The sequence below is a fragment of the Simochromis diagramma genome, unplaced genomic scaffold (genome assembly GCF_900408965.1).
Source record: "Simochromis diagramma unplaced genomic scaffold, fSimDia1.1 OVJJ01000602.1, whole genome shotgun sequence".
Classification (NCBI taxonomy): domain Eukaryota; kingdom Metazoa; phylum Chordata; class Actinopteri; order Cichliformes; family Cichlidae; genus Simochromis; species Simochromis diagramma.
Window position 1 is genome coordinate 10,314,498 of NW_024387040.1, and position 24,144 is coordinate 10,338,641.

At 40.0% G+C, this 24,144-nt stretch overlaps 1 protein-coding gene across 1 annotated transcript in view; it reads right to left on the reverse strand.

Annotated features, from left to right (window-relative positions):
• LOC120741312 (cadherin-7-like) overlaps nt 1-24,144 on the reverse strand; it is a 109,817-nt gene that overhangs the window by 19,788 nt on the left and 65,885 nt on the right. The window contains 6 exon segments of the mRNA XM_040044109.1: nt 332-449; nt 15,771-15,892; nt 17,710-17,846; nt 18,861-19,114; nt 20,935-21,122; nt 22,984-23,151. Coding sequence (XP_039900043.1) covers nt 332-449; nt 15,771-15,892; nt 17,710-17,846; nt 18,861-19,114; nt 20,935-21,122; nt 22,984-23,151 — 987 coding nt within the window.

A 24,144-nucleotide genomic window follows, 5' to 3' on the forward strand; every position in this document is an offset into this window, starting at 1 on the left:
GCCAGGCTCAGTTGGAAGGAATAAACAACAAACAGACCATACCTAACTTGAGCAACACCTTTTACAGACTCTTAAAGGCCAGTAGCAATTATCTCAAGGGATTGTTTTAAAAATGTATCTCCATGAAATAAAGCTAATCTGACTGAACTCTGACAGTAATGTAGAAGCAGTTTAAACCTCTGACTGAATTCTTCCAAATAACATGTATTCGTTTTTACACAAGTATCGACTACCAATATATATGTACAAACTATTTTTTTAATTTCTCATCAGCGTAAAATCATATGAGCTTGAAGATAACATCAAAGAATACCACAAAAGATTGTCTCACCCTTATTATCTCGCAGAGTGAAGTTAAGGTTACCAGCAGCAGGTCCTGCCAGGGCGAAATAAAAGCGATGACCACTCAAAGGTTCATCCTTATCCACTGCGCTGATTGTCTGGATCACCTGAGGAGAATGTTAACACAAAAAGACATTCGGCATCAGTTAGCTTGCTGAGTTTTATCTGATCTCTCGGGCTAAATAGGCGTTAATCACGGTGTAAAATGCTTAATGTGGGTTTGCAGTTAGTAAGCTCACAATCTCCCTCAACTTGAGGAAAGCATTGTCATCAAGGCTTTTGTATATGCATCACTTTTCACTCTGTCATAAATTTATGTACACGGAGGCATAAATCTTGTTTAAAAGGCCAGGCAACAGTGTGAGTGAACTGGAGAAAACCAACTTGATTCTGATTGATGGAAAGGATTTGTTTTATAATGTTTGGCTGTGGTTTTGTGTCATTTATCTCTTGAAGTACAGTAAGTGCTTATTTGGCAAGAGCTTGGCAACCTCTTAGGGATGAAGTGTTTTCTTTGGGGAAGTGATTTCTCTCAGCAAAACATTGTCCAGAGATTAGTTTTGCAGTCAGTGTAGAGACCACAACACATTTAGTGTGTTCAATTTTAACCCTTTGATGATTCTACAAAGGAAAGAAAATGCTATTTCCAAGTGTCAACTAACCACATGGCCTTAACTGTAGAGATGGCAAATCACAGTAAAAGTGGATCGCTGTCTGACAGTAGAGATATCCAAGTAAAGTAATGGCAAAAACCAAAATATAATGCTTTTTATGAAAGTAATAATAATGTACTATGCATTGTCCAGACCAGGAAAAACATCTGCTTTTATAGAGGTGCTCACAGTTAATCAACTAAGGATGTACTTAGTTTCCCCCATACTATGTACTTTAACTATGAAAGTGTGTTGGTAGCACTTTCCTTTAAAACTCATTGCCCCACTAATACCTATGGCTATTACTGTTATTATCAAGCTGTAACGTAAAGAAGTGCTAAGAGTAAGTTTATCAGAGCGGAAAGATATTTCTCAATTATAGTAATCGAAAGATTTATATGACAAAGCCAGACTCAAAAATTTAAGTAATCCAAAGGCACACGTCTATGCATAAAATAAAATATATTCTTCTCTATGATATAATCTTTAAGGACTAAAAATACAATACTTCCTACATTATTTTATCACTGCATATTACAATAAATCTTGACACTTAATGTTTCATCAAAAATCGCAGCTTCTTAAATTTCAGTGGTAACCATCTGTGAAAGACTCTTCTATTAACTCTGTATTGCAAGATATGTATATTCATTTAAAACCAGTTTAAAGTCATACTGTTGCAAATGCATGTGGTCCTTTGGTCCATTGGATTGACATAGATTGTGGGCTTTAACTATGGGAAAAATTGACATTAAATTTTAGTTAATGCACTTCCGCCATGGGATATTTCAACACATCCTGTTACTGTGTTGTCTGGTTCTGCAAACTACTGTGCATCTTAAAATTTAGGGATTATTTTTTGCTCTCAAATGCAGGTTACAAGTTTCGTTCAACCAACTTTTCAACTCACTTTGAGGATGATCATTATTTCCATTTGCCAATATTGATAAGTGCAATATGCGAAGCTGTAGAGGAAGGAAGCTTTTCCTCTACGTACCCGTGTCTGGCTATGGGAGAGGTTTCTGCTTTAGTTAATAAAGTATTCATCTACTATTTAGGGTTTATCAAGTGTTTAATAAAGAGAAATTGCAAGGTATGAAGAGCAACCGTGTCGTAAAATTGGCTGTATTCATAGCTAAAAGTCAAAATCTCCCTCCGCTGCCAGACTGTGTATCAGTGATATCTGGTAATGACAATATGATGAAAGGACATATACAGATACGACTGACCAACTCTAATACACACATCCCTCTTATTATATTATCTATCTGACCTGACCTTGGCCACCGCATTAAAAAATGAAGACAATATTAGGTCAGCGCACTGAACTGTTGTATTACTGATGCTCTTCAAAATAAATCCATCCAGCCAAGCATTCCTACTTCATTATTACGAGCATGAAAATAACTCATGATGAAAACTGATGTTGCTTGAGGCAATCCAAGAGAAGCATTCACATCTGTGGGTTAAAAGTGAATACAGTTTGTTTCAGTTTACTTTTTTTGCCTCTGAACCTCAAACTAAACCGAATCTTGCTCCTTCTATTATAGACGACTGTCGAAAACTATAAATAATGCAGGAAATCAGATTACAATTTATTTACACCCACTAGCACATGCTGTAATGATTTTTTTTTGTTTTTTTTTATTCATACAAACGTGTTATCTGAAAATCAATTTCTTGTTTTAGCCCCCCCCCCGCTAAAAAAAAAAAAAAAAAATCAAAGCAAAAAGACAAGGCTTTAATTTCAGCATCTAGTAGCAGAAAGAAAAATAAAACAAACAAAAAACAAGCAAAAATCTCTCACAGTACACGCTGTACATGAGAAGCACATCAAACGCCGAGATGCCATATGGACGACAAATGATAGCCACCACAACGGCCATCAAAGTGGGTGTTACTGCCGCAGTGTCCTTATAAATTTAGATCAAGCCTCCCGAATCCTTTGTAGGCAATCGAGAAACTCAACCCTGTGACAACTCACACCCGTGGACAGGATCCAAGAGATCCTTAGAAGCAATTCACACTAAATTATCACATCTACCCAGCCCCAAACAGCTCTGAGTTGAAAAAGCAAAATAAGATGAAAAAATTAAAAGAGTGAGGAAGTAGAAAAAAATAAAAACAACCCCAATGATCCATCAGTCCCGAGACATGGATTATCAGTTGTCAGCTGTGATTAAATGCTGCTGGTTACAAGCTGTCAGGTATTAGGGATTTGTGTAGGTGGTAAGCGACATCCTGCCAATTATTAAAACTGGCAGGCGGGGTGAAATACCATGAATATTTCACTCTTATTTCTTAACAAAATTAAAATATTTGCATCAGCAAGTATTTAAAAAAGTGTCTCTGTTTGCTGTTTAGTTTTGCAGTGCAAGGGGAATTTATATGGGGAGCAGAAATGCAAAAAGGTTATCTGCTCTAGTTCTCAAGAACATTTGGGATATCTGTATATACAGACAGAAGTGATGTTTGTGTCAGCGGCAGATCAGTGACAGGCAAACTCAACAATTGAGCACCTAAACATGCAGCGTATGCATGCTCGGCTGCATATCGCCAAAGCTGCCACTGATCCTGGGATCATAATAACTCACATGCCTCTCACTCTGTTATGGAAATTTCACATCTGATAGAAACCTTTCTTTGTGGTTCCTACACCGCCGATGAATCCAATACACATTTTGAACCCTTTGATGTCCTTTGAATATTGCGGATGGATTCTGAGCTTATCTCTAGGAAGCTTTCCATTCCTCACGGCTGAGGGAAAGGACTCTAAATCATTCTTAAATCAAACACTTTGTAATGTATAATGCCTTTCATTAATGTGGCTCTGATGCAAGGATGCACTGAACCTTTGGTGGGGAATCCTCAAATGGGTTGAGTAGGAGACAGGAGGAGAGAGCCATGGCTGCGGACATAAATTCTCGCTCAAAGACATTAACAGCTGCAGCCGACTGGTGCCTGTCGCAAGGAACGGCTGAGGAGGCCTATGAATCACCGAATTAAAGGGTTTTTTGAGTTTACACATGGCTGCGTGTCAGACCACACCGGATATTAAAGGACAAAGGTGTCTCTGTTTGTTGCCTTCAAAGGGAAGTAAGAGAATGTGCAGTACACAGAGGAATGTATGCACATTTGTATTGTAAAAGTGGGATGTTACTCAAACTCACTAAATTTTAACCAAATTATTCATAAAATGAACAAAAAAAACAAACAAAAAACAAAAACAGAAGGAACTCAGATTGAAGAATGACATTTAGAGCCATATGAAAAAGAAAAGTTTTCACAGGAGTCTATTCAGTGCTGTGAAAATCTAAGCACATCTAATAAATCAGCAACCTATAACCTATAACTCTTAGATAGCAGTAACTTAAATGAATCATTTTCTGTAAGTCTTTCACTTTGTTATAGAGGAATTTTGGCCTACAGTTCATTGAGGTTTGTGGACCTTTTTTCATGCACAGCTCTCTTCAGGTCACACGACACCATTTCAGTCAGGTTGAAATCTGGAATTTTGTGTGATCCAATTTATGGTGTCTTCTTCTTTTTTAATCAAACTGCTGCACTGACTTCTTTTTTAATTAAATGTTTTCTTTTGTAATCATTTTATTATTTTTCTGTATATTTCTAATATTTTTGCTTCTTATGTATTTCTCGCATGTATTATTTTAAGACAGGTGGGGATTATGGTTCCTCCCCCCTGTCTTTATCGTTAACTGTCTAGTCCAGTTTTACTTGGGCGTCACTTAACCTATTAACCTATTAACCAATAGCAACCTGTTATATGTCAGCTGGTTTATCTATGAAGATGTGATTGGTTAATTAGATTTTTTTCTGTTTCTTGTCTTTTATTTACACACAAATTGTACTTTGTGTATGACCCTGATGAAGGCCAGAAGCTGAAACGGGTTGGTCAGTTAATAAAGCTGTTCCTCTTTCATTCTAAGAGTTGTTAGAGTTCCTGCGTTGTGAGTTTTTCATCCTCTCCATGCACCTTGGAAGTAGGTAAAGCTGTGCCAGAAATTTTTGCTGCGGTATGATCCAATTTCAGCCAAGCTGGCTTCATATTTGATTCTAGAATAATTTGTTATACAAGTAGTTCACAGTTGACTGAATGACTGCAAGGTGCCCAGGTCCTGTGTCCTGTAAAACAAGCCCAAATCATCAACCCTCCACCACCTTTTGAGAGAATGACTATATGAAGCTTGTGCTGGAGAACATTTAGATGTCTTTATGTCAATATGCTATGTTTAGTTGTAGATTATAGCCAAACAGCTACACTTTTGTTTGTTTGGAGTTCTTTTTGGAGAGTAGAGGTTTTAGCCTGGAAACATTTCCAAGAAGTGTTTTATTTAGTCTTTTTTTTTTATAATTAACTTGCTTGTAGATTCTGAAATCTCTGGTGTTTGCAGTTCCTCTGCGCACTGCACAGCCTGACCTTGGGTCGACTGTGTATGATGAGGAACAACCATCGCTTCTCTAAGACAGTCGCTGATGCCTTTCTTCCTTAGCATTGTGTTAACACACACACTTGACTGCTCCAGACTAGCAAACTGACAAAACTTCCTCTTTCATAAAGGTGCTCACACTCTCTGATAATCAGTTAATCAAATGCATTTGATTAGCAGCACCTGGCTGCTACTTACCCTCTCAATTCTTAAGGAATGGTGTACTTAAGGGCTGCATAGAGTCCTGTGAACACTTTCTTTTTCACTTGACTGTATATGAGTTTAGTCTACTGTTGCCTTACTATCTTTTTGAACGCTTGGGTGATTGTTGAAATCCCTTCATGCTTTATCTGTATCATAACTTAGTTACAAAATCTACTGCACTTTAATAAAAATGCAGCAGTGGAAAAAGGCTATTAGAAATACCAAAGCATTTTCCGGATTCTACTGTAATTTTTATTTGGATGAAAATACATAAACAGTGCTTACTGATGTGTTGCTGCATTTAATACAAAATCAGTATTAAATGTACTGAAAACCTTAACAAACGACCGAAATAAAGTTGTTCCAAGTGGTGAAGAATTAAGGCAAAGCCTGTGGTGTAGAATTTTAAAGAAGTCAAATTTGGAAAGCAGGGAACATCTAATGACACTATCCTGTAATATTACAGGAAATGTATGATTTAATGTTTCTTGGACCTTAACCAACGCGGGGAAATAAAAAGCCAGATTTCTCAGCCGCTGTTTTTGACCTTTTTTTAATCTAATCGACCTTTGGCAATTTTCCCAGTTTTAAAGAAGTGATATACAAAACTGCTGGGGCATTTTAGGAAAACCCTTTAAGGAAAAATCATTTTCACTCCAAAATACATATTGTTTTCGTCTTATTTTAGAGATTTATCTTTACAACAACAAAAACTTTTAGCATATTCAAACTAAAAGGAAAGTGACAGATCTTTTTATTGTGAAGTTGTGTTACTTTGTTTTCATCGGTTGAGAAAGTAACTATAAAGTCAGAAGGCAGCAGCAGTGTCAACAGGAATGGTGACAGCTGACAGCGAACAACACTTCTAATTAAAAGTCTAAGAATAGCATTTTAAACCTATACCTCACTTCACTAAGATGCATGCAGTGAGAACTGATAGGTAAACATCAACTTAAAGACATTATTGCGCAGCCAAACCTTAGACACAAAGGTGTCTGCGTGACAGTTTTGAAAAGTGCTACACAGTTTGTCAGTCTCAGTGACTTCTTTGTGCTCACGTTCCTTGATTTAATTAGAAAATTAGAAAACAAAAATTGTTGACTTTGTGAAACAATAATGCAAAGATAAATGGTATTTTTAAGTGAGTGGAAAATAAATGTAAGTACTTTTTAAATATCAAATGAAATGTGATCTTAGATCTGAATATGAAAAGAAAATAAGAAATTTGAAATGTTTTATTTAGAGTTATTCTTGGTTTTTTTTTTTTCTTTGATCAAAGGGAATTATACTTTTGTTTACATATATTATCCACAGCAGTACACTGGTACAAAAAAAATTATGCACAGGCTTCAAAATGAGTTTCAGTGTTCAGTCTTTAATCCAAAGCCAAATTCTGGGTTCTGGATATTTTCATTGAAGATTCTACTCTTTGGTGTCTAGTTATTTGAATCCACCCATCCCCAGACATCGCACCACCTGGTTGATTGAGCTGCACCTTCACAGGCCAAATCCTGCCTGTTCACTCAGCACTCGCAACAATTCTACAAATGACACCCCGCCACCTAAAACGCATCTGTTTTCGCCGGCGTGCAGTTCAAACAATCAAGATTTAATTCTTCCAAACACCGGAAGTACGTTAGCGAACTACAATGGCCATAATTTACTTCAGCTATGACGCAAAGCATCTGTGCTCCCTTGAGCTGCTGCATTACTGACTCAGACTTTGACTGGAGACGGGAACATGAAATGTGGCTTCTATAATGAAAAAAGTAATGTTTGGTAAAGTAGCATAACTAGAATGACTGACTATATATATATAAAAAAGATGAAGAATCCAAGCAATAATGAGCAAATCACACTTTGACACCAGCGAAGTAAACACTGCACTGCATTTTAAACTCTTCAGGGTCTAGTCTAGTGTTATACTGTCTTTATAGAGTAATTATCAGATTGTGAGTAGGATACGACTGGCTGTACAGCTAAGAGACTTTCATTTAAGCCACCTAAAGCCCTGTTGGCAGATTAGTCATACAATAAGATCAAGACAGCCACTTCAAAGTTGAACCAAGAGTATAAATAAGTATCGCATCAAATAGGTGGCACTCGTTGCCATGGCAATATGACAGCTGTCACCATGGGTTGTGTTGACGAAGGAAGTGGTGGGCCTGCCGCTTTCACACCCCTCGCTCTGCGGCACTCTGCCACGGCTTCCTATGACATAGACGCCCTAAACATCACCCACATGTGACACCCATAACTTTGTTCACTAACAGCACCAGCTCACACATCTCACCCTGCTGTCAGACACACACACACACAGACATACGTACGGATGCCCCACCCCCACACATATTGCCAATCAATATCATTCAACAAATGTCATCCTTCAATCCCTTTTTTTTTTTTTTATGCCGCCGCTCTCATTCCGCATCGACAATCTGAATTGTTCGCTGAGACTCGACTTGTCATAAGCGTGTTTGTTGGCATGATCCTGACAAGTCGAAACTGCTGAGGCTAAAGTCATCTCCTGGTGAGATCTGAGATTAAACTTGCTCCTTGTTCTGTCTTTTTATAGAACAGACAGTTTGCTGCCACACACTAATATTTTCTCTGCCCCTAGCACCTTGGCATATCTGTTTTCATCTCTCACCTTGATGCAACTCCCATAATAAACTGATAATTTGAGCGATGACTAGAGGTGCGAAGACACTTTTTTACTGATGTGAGGCAGTATAGTAATTAGGGAATGGTAAAAAAAAAAAAAACTTAAAAAAATAATGGCACATACAGATATATGGCCAGACTTCAAACCAGGATATAAATTTGTATGTAAATACATGTCTTATTGGACAACATTAATTATCTTCATTGACTATTCATTGTTTAAGTTAGGAGATATTCACACACACTCTGGAACTACAGCACGATGTGTTGTAAGAAACCAAGAAGTAGTCTGAGAGGAAACCTTGGGGCTGGAAAATAAAGCCAACTGGGAACTATCAAAACTGCACTTCATTAAACGGCTTTGAAGAAGACTCCAGCAGCAAGGTAAACCACACAGTTGCTGCAGTTGAAATACCCACATTTAAAGAACACATAAATATGTTTACAGCCTCCTCAATAAAAATGTATCTTCACATTACCAAAACTTGCATCCATCCATCCATCCATCCATCCACCGTCTTAACTCTTAACTCCAGTTCAGGGTTGCAGGGAGCCTGGAGTCTACCTCTCTAAACCCTGATTACTCATGTTAACATTCACACATAGGGCCAATTTAGAATCATCAAGTTACCAAACATGTACATCTTTGGACTGTGGAAGGAAGCTGGTGTACCCTGAGTAAAGCCATGCCAGCACGGAGAAGACATGCAAACTCCACAGACCTGGGAGTGGCCTCTGTATCTGACAGGTGATCACGGTCAGCTGTAACAGCTTGCTGTCTTATAGTAAATAATGTAAGACACTGATTTTCATGACATTATATGATAAACAGAATAGGTTCAGTGGGGCTATGCTCTAGTTTTGGTAAATACAATTGTATTGCTTTTTTTTTGTATGTTACATTAGCTGCTATTTGCACCCAGGTGATGCAACCTTACAGTCTGTAGATGCATCTTGATAAACAAGCTAGCTAGTGTTTGCTGAACACTTAGCAGGCCTGTCTTTCTTTGGAGTTTGATGCAAATTTGGCAGAAGTAGCCACTTAGGGGTTTTGTATCTTAATTTAGCCTCACAGCCTCATAAAAACACGTTTTCAAACGTCAGCATGCACCAGCTACTTCAGCAGTGTTTGTATCTCACTGCTTTCTTTTCAACTCTTTTACCTTGCAGTTTGAAAACCTCAGTTCATGACTACCCAACATTCCCAAATCCCTCGGGGACGCTACAGGACTGCAGGGAGGGGCAGGGAGCAGATTGGGGGCAGCTGAATGCCAAGTCCACTCATGTATGTAATGGTTACACTGAAGTGATTGTACAACGTGACCCCCCACTCCTCCGTCCCTGCTGCCCTGCCCCTTCCACATCATCATAATATCAATTAATATTATGGCAGAAGACAGACGCACCGTTGATCCGTAACAAGTGGCATCTCTGGAGAGAACCAGTGCCACGAGACGGCCTTAATTAGGCCTGAAAAATGGCAGCTTATTCCATCCCTGCACTCCCTCTTAATCTGTGCTACAGAGCCACAGAGTCAACCCTGGCCCCAACTGGCAACTATTATTATTTCATCTTTGTCACAGCTGTGAATAAGCCAATGGGCGTGACAGCCAGTGGGCGGCGTGAGATTTTTAACAATGCTTTACAGGAAAAGCAGACACAGTTAGTACTGCCAGTGGTTCACTGCTACAGCCAGATATATAGTACACAACAGGGGTATTTTGATTAATAAGGAATCAGGGAGGTGGTGGAGCGCGTATCTGACAGGTTATGAGTCCACCTAGTCCGTCTAGTAACAGACAGCAGACATCTCGTTGTAATTCAAACTGTGTTTTCACATTCAAATGTCAGCGTCTCTCCTTCCCTTTGCTCTGTATTTTTGGGTGTAAATTTCATCATGAAATTTCCATTTTTTTGTGCCCTCATTACTCAGTCTGAAGGTGCATTCCCATTGGTACACTTCAGTCTTGCCCAAGAGAGGGCTTCAATGGAACTGAATAAAATTGGAATTAGCAGATAATTAAAAAAAAGTAAGAAAACAAGCACTTCCTGTCTGTAGTAGTCATTCACTCCTACGACAAGGTTAAAGAAAGTACAAGAAGCACGTTTCTCATCTAAATTTATCCCATGTGAAAGACGTGAGGTGAGCGCAGCATGCAAAGATTTGTGTTTCCTCAAGATGTGACAAAGACAATCATGGCAATTGCTATGGCAGTTACATTACTGAAAGCACAGGTTTATTTTTACAGACAAAATACTGCACGGGATGTGACATGTCAATATGTGACTCTCAAGTATTTCCAAATGATATATAAGAAATTATGGGAGAAAACGCTAATCTAAAATGTTAACACGTAAACTACATGTAAATGTCACACAGTTTAAAAAGGTTCGGTAACAGATCTCTAAATAGGAAAGTTACAGCCTGTATTTACTGGATTCACTGTAGAGGTAATATGTTTGTAACATGTATAGTTAGTAAATTGTAATATATGTTTGCTGGCTGAAATATTGTGGGTTACTTTTTTGCTAACTTGCTCTTTTTAATACAGATTACTACCAGCAAAGAGCCTCTTGACTAAATGTAGCTAACTCTCATGTGACGACATTTTAGTGGTCCCATGTCAGGGGGCCACTGTTCTCAGTTTTGTACATTAAAAAACCTTAGAACTCAAAATCATGCTCAAAATATTAGTGCTGTCAGCGTTAATAAGTTATGGTAAGTTATGGTAAAGCCATAACTGCATTAACGCGGAAAATCTCCGTTAACGAGTAACCGCGGATCGCCCTGGATGGCTGGATGGCGTCAACACGTTAACGAGCTAAAGGCGCTAACGTGTTGATGCTGTGGAGCTCCACGCACAAGGTGATCCGCGGTAACTCGTTAACTCGAAGATTTGCCGCGTTAATGCAGTTATGCCGTTAACGCCATTTAAACGAGATTAACACTGACAGCTCTATAAAATATGTAAAATGAAAGATTTATTCAAATAATTAATCATTAAGAAAAATATGCTTCATCTAAACTAAATATATACAAATCAAACATGTTTAATATGATCAGATTTAATTGCAATCTTTTTTTTTCTTTTTTTTTTTACAGATTTGCATGTATTCAAATTACTTAAACTCAACATTTTAGGCACACATTTTTGTTATTGTCAGTAAACAAACTCAGGGTCCTGCGGGGGGATGGGGGCTGCATGGATGTAAAGGTTCACCGATGGACTCTGAAGTTAATGGGGAGCCAGTGCAACTAAATTAGCAACAATGTGACATGCGAGTACTTGGAAAACTCAGCCAGAAGGCTCGCAGCGGTGTTTTGAACAACCTGCTGATGTTCAAAGGAAGCTTTGTTAAGACAAGCGAACAATGAATTACAGTAATCCAGACGTGATGAAATAAAGGTGTGACTAACAATCTCCAATTCAGAGCGTGACACAGTGGAACTCCACTTGGCAACATTTCCTAAGTGATAAAACCGAGAGCAAACCAGAGAATTCACTGAATAAACGGGCTGTTGCTATAAATGTAACCTCCTCCGGAACATTAATTTACAGAGACAGACAACACATTGCACAGAGGTCACATCAATTTATTTTGCCTCTTTATTTTATGTGTATTTAAAAAGAAATCAAATAAATTGTAGCTATGATGGCTGCAATGCTACATTAAAAAAATGTCTACCTGTGACTATAAATCACATATTTAACTGTTGGAATGTAAGAAATTCAATGTGAAACAACAGCTAGATGGTCTTTTTTAATGTGGAAACCTTATATACACTGTGAATAACGAGGATTTTCTTGTGATCTGATTGTCTTCTGACTAAACTAATAGGAAATGAAGAGCAGCACGTTTTTACTTTCCCCAGAAAAACAGTGCTTTCATTGTGTCTTTCCATCAACACCCTTCTTATTCATTACCTTTTTTTTTTCTAGTGGAGATTTATTCCTACAGAGAGTATCATCAGTCTTTCGGAGCCCCTCTCTTTGGAAATGGCTTGTCTTATTGCGAACTGATGGACATTTAGATCTTTAAAGATGCTCTGGAGTCTTTTCCAGCTTTCGTGATTTGCGATTCAGGCATGGCTCACAACAACCAATCTTTCATGAGAAGAACACACTTTGTGAGTGCAGACTTCGGATGCCTTTAATTATCAGCCCATCAGCCCACACTTCCAATCTCATCACAACACCTGGCTCCAAGTGTTGTTTTGTTAGCAAAGGCGGTTTGCTTACCTTTTCAAGCCTAGACTGGGAATGACTGTTTGGGCTCGCCTGGGAATTGTGTGTAGTTTAGTTAGCTTTTTTTCCTTGTCTCTTTGGTCAATTGTGATTTCTGATGATCAGAGCGCATTTTACAATTAGCAAGTATAAATCCACACGGTTCACAAAACATTTTCTCAAAAGTGTTTAGATAAGTAGATAAAAGATATGTTAGGTGAGTTTAATTGTGAAATATATTCTAGACATTTTACGCCTATTTGTTTTGTGTTCCTTTGTCTTCCTTCTTTTGATGTGATGTGATGAGTCACAGTTCCTAACTTGTAAATTGAGGAGCTAATTAAATCCTTGAATGTAGCTATTTGTGTAAAAATATGAAATCACGCTGACAGTATTTCACTTCAGTTGAGTAAAATCCAAACACATTTCCACACACAACCATACATACTCACTACTTTGTGTTGTAAGTGTCTTAACTATTATAAGGTTAAAACCAGCTCCAAGCTAAAGTAGCTCATTTTAACTGCACCATTTTATGACTGTGCAGTCATAATTTGAATGCATCGCTTCAACTCGCTGGATGGACAGGGACCGAGGCCTCAGTCACCACCAGCTCCTCACTTTACAGCAAAGAAGCTTCTAGCTACACCTAGGGGGGAACCACGCAGCTCAGCTATCGCTGGCATTGAGTAAGCAATCTGTCTGCTTCAGCTGAGTAATTACAGATTTGCAGTACCTTTTCCTGCTGATGATGCTGTCATGGGCAATGGCTGTTGCTGTGTCCTGCAGGCTGGTATGATTGTTGGAGAATGACTTTGTTTCAGTCTCTGTGCCATAATTTATAAGGTGCTAGTGGGAAGAAGTTTACAAATTATCTCCTGAATTTAAAAGTTGAAATATCGACGAGTGAGAGATGGTTGCTTTATGTTGCGCTAACTTTAATATCGCAGAGGAACAACAATCGTCTGAGGATAAGTGGTGGGATCATTAACCAAAAATAGACATTCAGCTCTGGTAGAATGCATTTTTCAATAATGATGTCAACTAATATAGAGGCAGTGTTTATTCCTGCAAATGCTAAGCCTTACAGCTACAGTGTGATGAATTACATTAAATTGAGTAATATCTTAAAATACCTCGAGGTTGGCTGAATTGTGTATACTGAACTCCACTTGGTTAGTTGTGATTAAAAAAAGATACAGGCTCAAAAAATACCTAAAAAAGCCCAACATGGCAGCATAATGAGAAATTTGAAAATTCACTTTAACACTCATCCTGGGATCTGGACAAACCCTGGAGGTGTATTATGTCATATCTCACAGGAGTTTTCTTCCATCGCTCCCATTTTTTAGGTCTGCCTAATGATGTTATCATTGTTGTGACATCAGATTCAGCGGACTCTGGATCTGGTCTTTGACCTTTACAGATGATGCGGTTCTCTTGGCCTCCAGCTTTCACTGGGGTGGTTTGCACCTGAATGTGAAGCAGCTGGGATGAGAAGCAGCACCTTCAAATCTGAGGCCGTGGTTCTCAGCCAGAAGAGTGCCCACTCTGTGTCAGGGATGGAGTTGCTTCTCCAAGTGGAGGAGTTCAAGTATGTTGCAGTCTTGTGAGGGAAGAGTAGAGTGGGAGATTGGCAGATTGGTGTGGATGCTGAAGAGAGAGGTGAGTGTCAGTTTAAAGCTGTCAATTTGCAGGTCGTTGCCACCCTCACCTATGGTCACGAGCTGTGGTGACGGAAGGAATGAGATCACTGATACAAGTGGCGGAAATGAATTTCCTCTGAATGCTGTCTGGGCTCTCCCTTAGAGATTGAGAGTGGAGCCGCTACTCTTCTACATCGAAAGGAGCCAGCAGAGGTGGCGAAGGCATCTGATCAGGACGCCTTTGAGATGCCACCAAAGAGACGTCACCCTCTCAGAAATGACAACTTTGGGCTGCCTTTATTGTCTTTTTATTTCTATTATTCTATATTTATTCCGATTGCTTTTCTCATATAAAGCCAACAAAAGTGATGTTTACTTAAAACTACTGAGAATAAAAGGATGATAAATAAGTATTTAGTAATAATGTGGATTGTACTTCAGATAACATCTGCAAGTGCATGTGTTAAAGACACGTTTTTCATTTTACAAAACTGCAAATTAGTTGTAACTCTGCAGTAATAAGATTAATTCCATTTTTTATCTTTAGATGCCCTTAATTACATAACTAATAACGCTCTGAGAAGAAACAAGTTTTGCCATTATTAGTGTTTTGCTATTATATTTGCTAAGAGCAAATATAATAGCAGTTCCCCAGAGACTTCAGCCGGTAATCCATGTATGTTAAATATGTCGGTCAGATGAGGGTTAGTCTCTGGAACCTCGATGGAAAATGAGCCGCTCCGTGCATATAAAACAAATACACACAGAGAAAATGTAGTCTTTCACTTTTTGCAAATGAAATCATTTGCTATTTCTGCTCACCCTCCTGTGAGCCTGGTGACAAACAACTCCCAAATATGAATGCAAATAACATATTTAAAAGGGCCTAATGGCCATTCCCAATATAATGCATCATTCTGATCAATTGTACTTATTCAAGTCTACACGCCTCTTTTACCCTTCGCCTCTGATTGTATTTTCCAAATGCCAAGAGCAGATGAATCGCTGCCACTGACACACAAGTCATTTAGCAACAATGAGGCCAAATGCTAAAAGCAGCGAAAAAAATCAGCTTCTTCCCCTCCTTCTCTTCCTAAAATCTCTCTAGTTACCTTCCGACCATACTGTGTTGCATTTTCTACATCACTGCCCTGCATGGCGACCATCTAATTACGCAGGACTTCAGAATGGAAAATCAGACCGACACCGAACACTACTCCATCCCAGCATGAGCCATTGCATTAGGTTGTTAAGACCACAGGCATAGCGCACTGTCATTAATTTAGCTGCCTTTGACAGTATTGAATGCGAGTAACATCTCTAATGAACGATAAGAACTACAATACCTGCTATTAAATCTTAAGGATGTGTCTCATACTAATGATGCTGTCTCCCTGGAGTGACCTCGAGCTGTGAAGTGGATAGTGCATGCACACAGTGGACTTGTTTTGAGGAACAAAAGAGAAAGGGTTTTAATGGCTTTGAGAGTCAGCGGGCTGTCTTTGTGAGTCAAACTTCAAGCAAGTAAGGAGAGAGAAAAAAAGGAAGGGAAGCAAGACCGACTGCGGAGATGTTTCTGGGTCTTACCTGTCCTGGTATGGCATTTTCACAAAGCAGTGTTTCATAGTCGATGGCAAAAACCGGAGCGTTATCATTTATGTCCTGCACTGTGATCAAAGTGATGCCTTTTCCGATTTGGGTTGGGTCATCTGAAAGGGAAAGAGAGAAGAGAGTCTGTCAAACTTTCTTTAAAGCACTTTGATTCTGCCTTAACTTTGCACTGGGCCAAATTATGGAATATTGATCTTTCTCATGTGTTATAATTAATCACAAAGGAGGTGGAGGGAGGGGAAAAAAAAGTGCTGCTGTAATGAAATATGCAGTGTGCTTCAAACAGCTGGCGTTCTTGCCCTCGCTGCTGCGGATCAGCCGCAGTGATTAGACTCGGTGCTGGCTTGTTGTTTGCGTGTGCGAATGAGCCATCTCGCACGGAGGGCTTCACGCCTCTGTCCGCCTGATACACACTGATGGCTAAATGGCTGTGTCTGAGTGCAAGATGATGATTTAGCCTGGTGGTGCCACGGTGCCGGCCAGAGATGACGCCGTGACATTCGGGCCGGCTGATTTGATGGTGATAAAAAGGACGTGCGGAGCCTCGGGCCACAGACTTGTTGTCATTGGCGTGGTCTGGCCAGAGTGGATGAAATGTGAGTGACTGCAGCTCGAGTGCACAACATCCCTCAACCACAGAGTCCCTGCACCCTCTTCAGTTACAAAGAACCCATTTACTATAAATACTGTCATAAGGCAGGACAGTAGATTTTGTTGCCAGTCCATGAACTCGAAGATGTTTTCTGCTGAAAACAGCGCCCAAGTGTCACTATGTGTCAGAAGTCAGTGCCTCATGCATGAGGGACTGTTGTGACATTTCATATGGCTATTATTATACGCTGCTTTCTTTTTGTTGCTATATCAGGCAATCACTCACACTCGGGATTCAACCAAGTGGCGCATCTGTGTGCTGTTAGATGTAAATAAAAACACATCTTTGAAGCAAAGATGTGAAAGCAAAAGAAGTGCTGGGCTGACAGGCTGGTTGTCTTTTTAACTTATACCGATGTGACGCAGCTGTTTGGCGTGCTCAGTGGATAGCGTGCTTATGATTGCTGTCCATTGTGCGGAATGATAGGAATGCAATGTGGGAAAAAGAAGAAGGAACAAAAAAAGGTGTTTATGTCCTTGGAGCCATTGACAGACGAACAAAAAAGGCACACGGCACTTCTTCACATCACATTAACATTGTTCACCCGTGGGCGAGATCACCCGCCCTTAGTCAGCATCTCGTCCCCATGGCTCAGGGAGACATGGAGGTCAGAATGACCCTCCCGTATGTGAATTAACATTCCCCGACAGCTCCGCAACAACCCCAACAACACCACACTGCATTGTCCAAAGCACAGACAGCTTACAGAGTAGATAACAGGCCAGAAAGGATCTAAAGCTTCATGTATATTGCAAGCCAGCTACAGTATTGCAGTATATCTTAGGAAAAATGCATCCTGCTGATATAACCCTTTTGATGACTTGGATAACTTACTTGTTCACAAGAGAAACTGTGTATATAAAAAAGTGATGCTCTCTGAGGTAATGTTGTCTCCCCTCCAGTAAGGAGCAGGACAGACCTGGTTTTAGGGCTTAAACTCTGATAGTATGCACAACGGGCTTCTCTCTTCACAGTCCACAAAGGACCTGCTAGCTGTGAGCGAAGGCTTTTTTTTTTTAACCCTGTAAACTAGAGTAGTTATTTCTTGGTTGATTAACCAGCAGACAAGCTATCTAGCTCAGTCACTCGTGGGTTTTTACTTTTGGACACACAATAGAAGACATCCCTAATTAAACAGAATCCAGCACCAGCATGTGGTTCACAATGTTGATATTAGAGCTGATACAGTACTATTTATAGGATGAATAAAGCAATAGTGGACTACATAGTAGTTTTGAAAGTTTTTCCCACAAGGAAACTTACGGCTCTCGATGGCAAAGATGGTGAGGTTGTGGACCGAGTTTGCTTCTCGGTCCAGAGGTTTGGCTGTGCTGATGACCCCACTTAGGGCATCCACATTAAAGAAGCGCTCCAAGTCTGTGTTCCTGTCAATGGAGTACCTGGGCACACAACAGTACACACAGCGCACATACACACTTTTAGAAATTGCTTTTGGATAGTGGTATTGATTTGACATTTTAGAGTTTCTTCTACTTGTAAGAAAAGATTATGATCATGTTTTTTCCCATCAGCAGTAAGAGCTGCATTCGGTTTCATATATAAATACATACATTATCTTCACACTTTATAGAAGACATATGATGTTGTCCAAGCTGTCTCTAAATATTACAACTAATGAGTACCAGTCCATAGATTGGATTAGATTCAGAAACGTGGAAGCAATTTGGAACTTTATATCACGAGCAAAACAAAAGCACATTAAATATTGATAAGCTTGAAGACTGCCTACTTGTCCCTCAGCACTCAGCGCCGATCAAACCTTTTCAATACAATGCAACTCATATTTCTAGAGAAAATTGCATCTTCAATTAGCGTACATCCAAAGGGTATTATTGCAATGTAATTTGACTCTTGTGGCTGCATTAGTTCCACAATAATTTTAATTTCAACAGTTGTAGTGAAATATATTGCAGATGCTGATAGCAGTCACAGGAGTAAAAAGAAGCAATTTACAGCTACAATGGTGCAGTAATTTGATTTTCTGATTAAGATTGCTAACAATCCGAACAGACAAAGCTTGAATCCCATACAATATTCATTCAATTAATGCAAAACAGGAAGGGGGGGGGGAGGTAGGGGTTGGTGGGGGGATCTTGTGAGTGACACCACGCAGACTGACAATGTGAGTGCTTGTTTTGAGCCATAAATGCCACGGCACAAGTGTTGAGCCTTGACCCTCCAGCAGGAATGCCCTTCTCTTGTTCAAGATGGCATTTCACTTTTGCAAATGCTGCACTCCTCATCCCTACCACCATCTGGCACTGTCTTTGTGACCGCCACACGGGGAGGTCGGAGGGTCTACGGATTCTGAGTTTGTCGATAATGTGGACTAAACACGTTTTTAAACAAATTGGGATTTTAACGTCTGAACCGGGTGAATAAATCATTAGCACCTGATTGGACTGTTGGAGTTATCTGGGTCATGGGCAGAGACTCTCCCGATCGAGGTGCCCACTTTGGCGTCCTCTGAAACGACCATCTTGCTCAACGGTGTGGAAAAGACGGGCGGCTCGTTCACATCCTCCACCGTCACCTTGACTGATGTCGTGTCGCTAAACGGTCCCAAGCTCAAGAAGTTGGAGTCGATATTCCTGTTTGTGGCTTCGATTCTCAGAGAAAAGCTGCTCTTTGTTTCAAAGTCTAAAGGCTGGAGGAGAGGCAGACAGGGAGAATACAGAAAACATTGAGAGAAACGTTCGCTTCCCTTATCAAAATATGAGAGGTGTCGGAAATGTTTAGCTCTTTTTAGATTTGAGAAATAAAAACTACACCGGGATTGCGGCTCTGCGTTTTCACCCATTCACAGTTAGAGGAACAGTTACTATGTATGTAAATCTGTAAATCATTCAGACGATGCTGAGATATTGATCACAATTAAGGACGTGGACTCTAAAGACCCATTACAATTTAACACACAGTTAGACTTAAACAAAGTGATTTGGTGATGGATTATAGTTACTTTGTGCTGTGAAAGCAGTAATATTGATTTCAAGCAAGTCTCACAACATGGTGAAAAGCACGCTGAAATGAACGCTTTTGAAACATTTTTGTCATTTTGTCTGGCTTATTGAACTCCCCATAGCAACGTATAATATACTGCAAGAGAACATTGATTTGACACTTTCATTGTCTGTGAATCTCTCCTATGTTGTAATTGTCTGAGTTTGGTGCAAGACAAACAAAGGATTAAATTGGCCCATCTGACAAGAATTGCTTGTGGCCAACAATGGCCCTACCTCTCCCACAAAAGAGTGCCAGCAATGAAGTGTCACATCAATGTGGCCCGCGGAGACCATTTTCAAGCCCTTTGAAACCCTGAAATGTGATGTATCAGCCATGTGCTACGGAGCATGCAAAACTAAGGTGGGAACGCACAACATTTTCTTTTTCCATTAGAAATGAATAAATTACTTTTTACATTTAACTTGACAATTTTCTTTATTTATGTAGTTGGTGCCAGTAGCGCCGCTGTTATTTTGCTGAGTTTGGGTCTTTTCTTGAGTTTGAGACGACTGGAGAAGTGAACTTTTCGGTGACCGCGTGATGTTTATTTCATCACAAGAGGTGGAAATAGTCAGCGCTGATTTGTCATTAGTGATTAGCACTTAATCCAAAGGTTCTGCTGACATTTAAAACACAGTAGGAAGGGCAAAGCGGAGAAAGGAAAACCAGGGAGAGGAACTTATCCTAATATCCTTCATAAAACAAGTGTTTGCTGTCTGGCACAAAGAGACCACAGTGCACTGTATTATTCTCATATAAAAATATTGCATCACCATGTGTGTGGTAGTAGAATTTCATATCACTGTTTTCAGAAACGTGTGATTCATCTGTGACACGGGTGCATTTAATTAATTAAAGGAAACATCTGGCTTTATTCTTTTTTTTCTTCTAGCTGGCAACTGTTGTGTTGACTGATGCCAACTCAGCCTAAGCTTGTCTCATAACACTTAACAGTCCTACAGCCACTTAGCTCCGAAGTCCTACCGAGGATGCTAAACGTAAAAAAGCACACAAAACTTGAACAGCTGGACGGTGCAGCTTTTAGAAGTGAAATATTTCAGCTGTTTGGGACTATTTTTTGCTGGAGATCAGTAAAGTTTTAGTAAATACTTTAAGCAGCAGCTTAAGTTTCTCTCCCACTTCATCTAAATGTTTATTAATTAAATGTTAAATAGTTGCATGGGGAAAAAGAGAGAAAAAAGATCAGTTTGCACACTGCTTGTATACCCACACCACTCCAATCTGGATTCCAGGCAGCTTTCAGTGTCTCACCAGCTTGGGTACAAAGCCTTAAAATGTTAGCCTGTCTCACTGATTTTCAAGAGTGAAGGTTCAGGACCCTTTGTGGTTACAAAGTCTTGGTACAAACAAGTCTTGGTTCAGCAGTTCTATTCACAAGCTGACTGAGTTGGGTTCCTGAATAAGCTCTTAAATAATAAAACCAGGCTGTTGTTCAAGCTGTACCTTCAGCAGCATTATGACCCCATCTTGTGTGTCCTCATCTGTCGTTATGTTGAACATGCCGGGCCCATCGCCGTCCATGATCCTGTAGTCCATCTCTGCGTTGGAGCCTATATCAGCATCCACCGCTTTTATTCTGGCCACAACAGATTGCACCAGCAGGGACTCGAGCACCGTGTACTGATAGTTCTCTGGAAAGAGAAGGACAGGAGTGGATGCTGGTAATGGATGTGCTTATTTCACCGCCAACTCGCTTTCGAGCAGCTACGGCTCGTGCTGTAGCCCTTCAGCTTTGATTTGACTGGGTGTCTCCTTGATGAATTCATGTTACATAAAACAGACAGGCAGCAGCAGTCGCACACATGAAATAAAGCGTTTTGTTTCAACTTCATGGTGGCGCTCTGAATAGACTGCGGAGAAAAGCAATGGAAAATTAAAATATGCAATCAAAAACGTCAAAGGCTAATTTTATATTTCCCCGTCCTTTAAATTCGGGTTCTGTAACAATATCATCTGCAAAACACAAAACTTTCAAAAGGCTGTCTGAATGTAACAGGTTATCCTTCCAAATGCAAAAAAGAGAAAGTAATAAAAAAAGAAAGAAAACTGGAGTCACGCTAAGATTTCTGTGGTACATTTTTTTATGAAATGAAATGTCCACTCAAAGATTCTATTACTCCAAAACTCTCCATTGTGTTCCCTGAGCTTTTGTGTGACCCTCTAGATTTAAAGTACTCTTATGAGAATAAAGAAGGGAATCATATTCATAATCATAATCTCCCCAATCACCATAGCAGAGCTCATTACCAGACCTTTCTGTGTTCCTCACAGTGTCTCCCTCAGCCTCCGTCTAAATGCTAATCTCCCTGACATTGTTTGCTGCCATGTAATCTTTATAATGGCTTTTTAATTTGCCGTGGAGCAGCAGCTCTTTAAAAGACCAAAAAATTGCTTTCCTCCCTCTGTACTGCCCCTTCACCTACCTCCTGCCCTTTCCTCTCCCAAAGCCTGTCCTCTCACGCAGCTAACCTTGGTGTCTTTCCCTTTGGACTAGCTATTGCTCTTGGACTCTATCAGCTCCAATGCTCTGTGATGGCGTATCGATTCTGACCCATGACCCCGTGAGCTCGACTGCTGGAGCAAAATCGAGAACTCCAAAGTCTCTTTCTTCTCTGCGTGACAGCACTGGGTTAAAACGACACTGACGACTTGTTGTGCAAACTTGAACCTTTCTTTCCCCCCAGGGACCAGCAAATTGACTCGGCTTCATGGCAGTCCAGTGGTGAGAGCACCAGCCAGACAGCGGTTGGGCTATCAGCAGTAAACCGATTGCTGGCGCTTCGGATTATCATGAGAAGCGCTGCATGCCTTTGAATCCTAAAGCTCGGCCTGGAACCCATTAGCAGCCCGTGAAATAGGCTGACAACAAAAAAAGAGAAAAAAAAGGCAGTCTGATTGATCCTGGTATCCAACACTGAAGCAAACACCAGCTCTGATGAAGAATAAGGCAGAGAGGTGCACACCTCGCAGGAAGGTTGGTTTTTAATTTGGCATTAAAAGTCCAAATGTTTGCTGAAAATACAAGTTGGAAATATGAAGAGACACTAGGGTAAGAAAGATTTTAAAAATAACGTTGGAAACTCGTGAGATGAAGTTTAATGAGTGTGTTTTGCTTGTAAGAGGTCTGAGTATTTTCTATCCAACTTTATTTTACCACACATTGTGGAAAAAGAAAAGAAATCTCATTACGGCTTGTTGTTACAGCAACTGTAATAAATTCAAATGATTTTTTTTTCCAAGGGTGAAACAACAACCCAGCCTTTTGCACCGCTGCATTCATTGCATACATTACAAAGTATGCCCTCATTTGGTTCTCTAAGTTCAAGAAGTTTTTCAGTAATAATGATAGATCTTTAACGCTTCATTCAGCCAGGAGGGGGAAAAAGAAAGAAAGGAGCCGGTTATATTCTGATTGCTGAGTAGCTGTTGAATATGGCATTTAGGCTACAAGCTTAATCAACCCAGTAAGGACAATCAGGAAAAGAGTCTTACTGTGAGCAAACCGAGGCGGGTTGTCATTGACATCTGTGAGCGTGACCGTTACAGAGGTGGTGCCGGAGAGGCCACCCATTTGGCCAACCATGTCTTTGGCCTGGATGACAAGAACATATTGATCCCTCGTCTCCCGGTCCATGTTTGGCAGAGCTGTTCTGATGACACCTGATGAAAGAACCAGAGAGGACGTTTCCAAGTTTGTATATATAACCCTTTGTCTCATTTTCACCAGAACTGCCTGTCAAGTTTGAGCAAAAAAAAACAAAATCCCAACTCAGTTTAAGCTGAAGGGTTTCAAATATTTAGACAATATAGTACTTATAGTTAGAATAGTTATAGTTATAGTTGTTTATACTTTGTGAGGGAAATGGGATAAAGGTGGAGGGATTTATTGAAACATGCAAACATAAATGGAATACAACATATGAGGCAAAAAACAGAGTTTGGATTGTCTTTGGATGTCGCCCTTTTGTTCTGTTCTTGGTCAAGATGATCCCACACCGCTTCAATAGTGTTGAGGTCCGGGGAGGCCAATCCATGACTGATTTTACTGCATTGGCAATGTCTTTGGGTTGGGATCGTTGTCATGCTGAAATATGAAGCTGTTGCCAATCCAGATGGTATTGCATGGTGGATCAAAATTTGACGGTACTTTTCCATGTTCATCATTCCATCAATTTTGATCGGATCTCTGACCCAACTGGCTGAAATGTAGTCCCAGACCATAACAGACGCTCCACCCTCCTTTTACAGATGGCTGTAGACACTCATTGTTGTACCTCTTTCTTGACCTCATCCATACATATTGCTAATGATTTAACTAGAAATTTCAAATTTGGATTCATCACTCCAAATGACCTGTTGACACAGATTTTCAGTCCAGTTCTTGTGTGATTTGGCATACTTCAGCCTTTTCTTCTTGTTTCACTTTCTTAAGAATGGCTTCTTAAAGGCCACCCTTCCCCTCAGACCATTTCTGATGAGGTTTCAGAGAAGGACAGTATGTATGTGTCAGGTCTTTTTTGTATTTTTCCTAATTCATAGAGACATAAATTTAAGATACAGTCTATGTGCTGGAAATGGTTGTTTAGGCCTGCCACTCTTTCCTTTGTCCTTGTCTATTTTCCTCAAACAAGGGCACAGCATGCTGAGATATGC